Source organism: Simochromis diagramma, unplaced genomic scaffold (assembly GCF_900408965.1).
Source record: "Simochromis diagramma unplaced genomic scaffold, fSimDia1.1 OVJJ01000802.1, whole genome shotgun sequence".
NCBI classification, from domain to species: Eukaryota; Metazoa; Chordata; class Actinopteri; order Cichliformes; family Cichlidae; genus Simochromis; species Simochromis diagramma.
The window spans coordinates 2,145,969-2,152,500 of NW_024387492.1; the positions used below are offsets into that span (position 1 = coordinate 2,145,969).

Here is a 6,532-nt window from a genome sequence, read left to right on the forward strand (position 1 = left end):
TCTTTCATCTTTAACAAAATGATCAGCGTTGCTGCTTTACCAGGTGTAACAATGAAGTTTAACATCCAGGCATCCATGAAAACAGAAGTTATTACATTTAACAGAGTTAGAAGTTAGCAGGAAGTTAGCTCGCATGATATAGCATGTTCTGAGCATGACTGAGAGATTTCTGAAAACATTCAAACGTACAGCTCTGCTACCACTTCCAAATGAAGACAGAAAACTAAACAGCAGTGACGTTTGTAGGGTTACTGAAGTTGGGCTAGCTAGTATATAATGATGTGCTATGTGATTGCTAGCGACACAGCTATGTTAGCATAGCGTAAACACAGTGAAGCTGGAGGATGAACTCTAACTTTTTCCCACTCGATAAAAGTTAACGTGAAGGTTCCTGATGGTTAGAGACAAATACAGTCGCATGGCAGGATGCTGTAAACGGACCAAAGTTCACTCAGGAGAACAACTGAGATAATCCATCCACAATACGAGGTTAGTCATTAATATACTGCAACAACACGGGAATAGAGAATTCAACATTAATGAATCAATGTTACGGAAGTGGAGGAAGCAAGAAGAATGAGTCGACTTATCTGACTGTTTTGTTTCGCTTAATGCGCCTTATAATCTGAAAAATATGGTAATCAAGTGTTGCACCTACCAGCTCAAATTCATTGACTCCTTATTGCAGCTGAAGACATCAAAAAGTGAGTCTAGTGTTTAAGTTTGTCAAGTTTCTGAATAATTATGTTATAATTGAGATTAGAGTAGCAATCACACTAATCGTTGTTATTGTTTTTCCTAAACTCAAACAGCTTTACTGTACTACTTCCTGCCCTACTAACCACAGAGGAGAAATCAGTCATCTCTAAAATATGAAACTCAGGGATAAAATGCATTTAGTCAACTAGAAATATTCGATTTTTCTGTGTCACAGGATTAGTTTAGTGCCCTGTGTCTGAGTCTTTGTCCCCGTGGCTAATTGCTTGGGAAAAGTCAGCACAGCTTTCAGCCGCACAAACAATGGAAACCACCTCACACAGTGGCCACAATCAAAAGATGAGCAAATAAACTATTTGAACTTAAACATTGACAATCTCTAAAGTCTTTGGTGTCGGCTGTTTATTAGTTTTTCTGTTTCCTAATTCCACACAGCACCTCAACCTCTCTCTTTGTTTGACTCTTTCTAAAAAAGTTGTGGATACTCTGCAATGAAAGGCTGGAAACGGGAGCTTTTTATGAATGTGCGTGCCACTCGGTGGGTTCGCTCTTTTGTTTCACAGTTTTCTAAGGAGGGAGCCGTGGCTGTTTACTCGTGGAATGAAAAAGAAAGTTCTCTGGGTAAATTATCCGGAGAGAGATAAGTTCATTCTCGTAGTATTTATCTGATGTAAGTGGATCTCCGAGAAGCAAATAAAGAGCAAATGAAATGGGGACTTCGGTGCCAGCATCCACATATAACATAAAGCCTGCACTCTCGTCTGCTTGCTTACTCTCTCCATCCTCTCCCTCCATCTGTTACTCTTCACACCCACTCTCTCCAGGCGTTATATACCTGACCTGCACCATCCTTTCCTTAAATCTTTTTGCATGCTCTTTTGATGCAACAACACTTCTGTCCCTCCTCCTATCTCCCTCCCCCCTCAGGCACATCACAGGTAAAAAGCCTTTTTTTCTCCCCCCCTCCACCTCACTCTTTCCTCCCCCCTTGTTTTGCCTTTCCTCTGCTCCTACTGTGCCTCTGTTCCACTCATCTCGCTCTCTTGTCTCCTCTTTTAATATCCCACACACCCTCCTGCTCATCCTCAGGCATGCATTACAACTAGTGGGGCACCCAGTACTCCATCTTCTTTATTTATCCCTGCTGTGATTTATTCCCTCTCTCTCCCTCTCCACTCTTTTCACTCTCTCTCCATCACTTTATCATTCAATTAAATTCCCCTTTGTCTACATTCACTTTATTCTCCGACTTCTCGCAGCCTCCCCCCAAACACACACACATCCCTCCACAGTGCGGCGGCATCCACCTGTGTCGTTTCCTCCACGTCTCTCTCCTCTCCTGACCTCACCTCCTTCCTCCATCCTCTCAGTTTCCAGCACCTTTGCCCATCCCGACTGATACGTCAGAGAGAGCTGCTATGAGTTGCTTTATTTTTTAAATATTTTTCATTATTATTGTTTCATTTATCCGCTCCTTCTATTTTTCTGTCTCTCTGCGACTACACAGCCACTGCCAGCCCTACAACCCGCTCCCCGGTTGATCCGGGTAGGTTGGCTTGCAGAGCCAGTGGACTGTGTAAGACAGAATAATTGGTTCACCGTAAAATGTAAAAGTGTCATTTTGAACAATGAGGTATGTGGAAGTGGAACAAATTGGAGGCTGGATTTGGAACATGGACGGGAGGGCGGAGGGGTGCAGGGAGAGGTCGGAGTGTGGAGGGGTAGTTGTTCATTTGCGTCGTGGCACACAGCAGGAGATGAGAGTGTGTTTCTCGGTTTGAGCCGAGCTGCAGGTCCACTGGGACGCTGCACCTGAAGAGCATCCCCCCGTATCTGTGTATGTCCAGTTATTTCATTGCTTAATCTCAGTTTCGATGTAAGCTGATGCCTGTGAGCGCTTTGTTTTCTCTGACAGTTACTGGAAAAACTCAAAGAGATTTGAGCGATATAAATCAGGGTACTGCAGCACAAGAAGACACCAGAAAACAGTGGACGCGATGTTGTGAAGAATAAATGAGACAATTCAACAGGTTATTGTGATTCTCCGAGTTTTCAGTATGAAGTTAATAAGAATTCACTTATTACTGGTGAGAGGAAATGATGAGATTTACACGTTTCCCTCCAGTTCTGACCTCTGATTCAACAACATGAATATTTGTTATAACAATAGATAAGTTGTTGGTGTGCTTTAGACAGCAGTTGAATGTAAATGCACAATCACAGCATGCTCTCCACTCTGGACCTGCTGGATCAAAAAGTTCATAAAGACTAAAAACTAAAGCTTTACTCAATATAAGCACTTTGGAAAGAATTTACTATTAGTGTTTAAACAGACTGGTGTGAAATGAAAGAGTTCAGAGGTCAAGAATTATTAATATTTCCGTTCATAGCAGCAGAAGAACAAGCAGACAGAAAGAAATGGTCACAAATGGCACTTTTTTTCTTGTTAAAAAGACTGTATATAAAAGATGGCACTATCACCTTGACATCACAATCTTGTTCTGTGGAACAACATGTAACATACCCGTAAGCAACGTTTACATTACAAGCTTTCCACGCTGTAAATCAAAAATAAGGCTCAGGGGCCAAATTAAGCCCAGCAGAGACACCAAGCTGGTCCGCTGAACAACAAGTTTTACAACTTTTTATTACAGGTTTAAGGAATATTGACTTCACTTTGCAGAGAGGAAGATGACACCTTATCTTTTTAGTGTTTTTGACCTTGGATACCAATTTCATGAAAAAACAGGCAACTCAGGGTAAAGTTACGAATCAGCAAGGGCTTTGAACTAAATAAGCCATTCTTCACTATATGCACAGGGTCAGTGGTTGTTATGGCGATGGATCTGTCAGTGTTTCTCACTCGTTTCGCATTAAAACAAAGCGAGCTTTACTTGCAGATGCAGATCGTGTGCCTTTAAGTTGGATTGCAGTTTCACCCTCATCTTCTATCACAAAGATGAATTATTAAACATTACTTTAGATTTTTTTGTGCGTGTGTTTTATCAGAAGTGTAGCGCTACCGTTTCACTCTGAAAAAGGTGCTACATTACGTTACGTCTTTCAATGTCTGGCATTAGCTTTGTCCTTTATATGTATCCTGGAACTCAAGTCCAATCAATATAACACAATATCTCTCTCAACAGCTCTCACGCTCAAGAATATTATGTTATGAAGTGTAATGACCGTGAATGGTTGCACAGCATGTCTATTATGTTAAGGTCAAGGACTGTCTCAAGCCGCTCTATACAGCACAGAAGTGGGAGATGAACACGGGGAGTGATAGAGATAGATAGGAGGAAGTGGCTGAGAAGGGTTGTGGGGTGGGGTGGAGGGGGGGTGTAGCTGGAGTGCGGTGACGCTCCTTTGTCCTCTGCTGTTTGTCGCTCGCACCTCTCGCCTTTTCATGGCTATAATAACTCACACCACAGCAGCCAGCCCCCACGTGCTGTGTGCGCCAGAATATGGGTGCGTGTGTGTGTGTGTGTGTGTGCGTGTGTGTGTGTGTGTGTGCGCGCGTGTGTGTGTGTGTGTGCGTGTGTGTGTGTGTGTGTGTGTGTGTGTGTGTGTGAGAGACTCTGCTCACTTAAGTGTCTCAGTCCAGCTCTGTGCTGTTCATGCTTTTTTTAAATGGGTGTGTGTCTGACACATGTAATGGTGTGTGTGTGTGTGTGTGTGTGTGTGTGTGTGTGTGTGTGTGTGAGAGAGACAGAGCACGCTGGGTAGGAGGTCAGCTCTATGGTGCATTCCTTCACACCCCATCAGCATCTGGATGGAAGGAGGAGGAGGGGGTCTCTACCTCCAGTTCTCTCTCCTCCCTTTTCTCCCGAGTGAGGGGATGTTGAAGGAGGGGAGCGGCGAGTTTAGCCCCTCGCCCACCGCATTAAATGCACAGGGGTCGTCTTGGCAACGGGAACGCCGCCATGGCAACACATGTAGTATAAGTCAGGTCCTGTCGCGCTGCAAACCCATTTGTTGAGAGAGAGAGGGAGAGAGAGAGGTGAGGCGGGGAAGAGGGGAGAGACAGACAGAGAGAGGGAGAGAGAGATGGGGGTGAGACGGGCGGGAGTGGGGGGGGCTAGGGAAAACAGACAGGCTGTTAGCACAGGAAAAATATGTTATCGCCGTGGCAACGCAATGTGGCAACTCTCCATGGCAACAGCAGGTGGCTCAGGGGCTGAAATTTGCTGCTTCCGCTGCGTTTGTATGCGTGTGTGAACAGTAAATATCTGCGTGTGTGCGTCCATCTTTCCCCGGCATCTGGCGAGGTGAGAACCGCTTCACGAGTGCAGACGTGAATCCTCTCATTCAGCAACATAAAAACACAACTCGTGCTACAAAGGAAACTCTCCAAATGAGTGGAAGCAAGTTCACGGCGTTCCCCAGGTGTTTTCTGTGCCCTGTCTGTGTGTGTGTGTGTGTGATACCAGTGCTGACTGTGTTTGAGAGACGGCTCGTCTGACTGGGAGAAAAGCTCCCAGTCAGACGGCTCGTCTGACTGGGAGCTAAAGACCACTCAACCTGGAAAAGCCCCCCCCCCCCCCACGCTCTGTCTTTAAATTACAGATCCAGCAGCATCCCTTTTGTGTGTATGTGTGAGTGGAGATATCTCCGTCTATGTGAGAAATGCCGTCATTACCTCCCTCATTAGTGGTGCAATGATCACCTAAACCGAGTCGCCGGCTTTGTGTTTTCCTGTGTGTGTGTTTTAATGTGTCGCGCAGTATACAGATCGGTCTTAAACATGGCTGTCTGGCATGAGTGCGTGTTAAGTGTTTGCGAGCTGATGATTTCTTTCTTTCTTTTTTCTTTTTTTTTTTTTAATGTGTGTGAATGGACGAGTGGCGGGCGGTGGGGGGCTGTCATGAGAAATTACCCCCATGGACTACAGCGTCGAGGCTGTAATTCTCCGAGGTAATCACAGGGAATAATGGCAACAGTGGGACACCCGGGAATCTAATCACTATAATCAGAAGCACTGGCTTATGGGCTCAAATTCCTGCCTTGCTATCCGCCTCGTGATGAAGCCGGCTGGGCTGGTTGGCTGCTGCGACGCGATCAAATGATTGACCAGTTTTCTCTCCTCTCTCCTTTCTAGTCCTCCGTTGTGGTCGGGGAGTCCCCTCTTCAGAAAGAACGGAGGAGTACTCCTACAAGGTACTGTTTCACCTCCGTGTGTGTGTGTGTGTGTGTGTGTGTGTGTGTGTGTGTGTGTGTGTGTGTGCGTGTGTGATCTCCCGCCTGTTTCTTTCTTTCTCTCTGTCTCACCCGCTTCCTCTCTCCTCCTCCTCTCTCCCTCCACCCTCTACGGATGTGCCAACTCCAATCATCTCAATTCCAAATCCCTCTTTTTAGAAGCGCACCTTGAGAATACTGAGTGCTGAGTTCTGACACTTGGCTCAGCACCAAGTGTTTTCTAAGTTTGTGGAGAAAAAAAAATTATAAAAAGGGGGGGGGGGGGGGGAGAAGAGGAGTGATCGAGACACGGCGAGCAAGGCAGGGAGAGAAAGAAAGGAAGAAAATCTGAGCTTCAAATCAGAGGCAGGGGAGCAATCCCCTTGCCTCCTTTGCTCATCTAGTGCAACATATGTACAGTCTCACTTTATTTTTACTCTTGTGCGCCCCCCCCCCCCCATTTCCCATTATTCCTTGCCTCCCCTCCCTGCCGAACACCCCCCACCCTTCCCTGGTGGTTGGACGGCCGTTTAAATGGACATTCAATCCCAATCAGGGAGCACTCCAGGAGCTCGCTGGGCTGCCGAGCCCTAAATGGAGGAGGAAATGGATACATTAGGCGTCTGCGGCGCGCCCTCCA

At 45.9% G+C, this 6,532-nt stretch overlaps 1 protein-coding gene across 2 annotated transcripts in view; it reads left to right on the forward strand.

The window, feature by feature from the left end:
- The window catches only part of ches1 (checkpoint suppressor 1), a 62,846-nt gene that overhangs the window by 41,406 nt on the left and 14,908 nt on the right, over nt 1–6,532 (forward strand). For both annotated transcript variants that reach the window (XM_040018202.1, XM_040018201.1), the window contains exon 4: nt 5,816–5,874. In XM_040018202.1, coding sequence (XP_039874136.1) covers nt 5,816–5,874 — 59 coding nt within the window. The remainder of the gene's footprint in view (nt 1–5,815; nt 5,875–6,532) is intronic.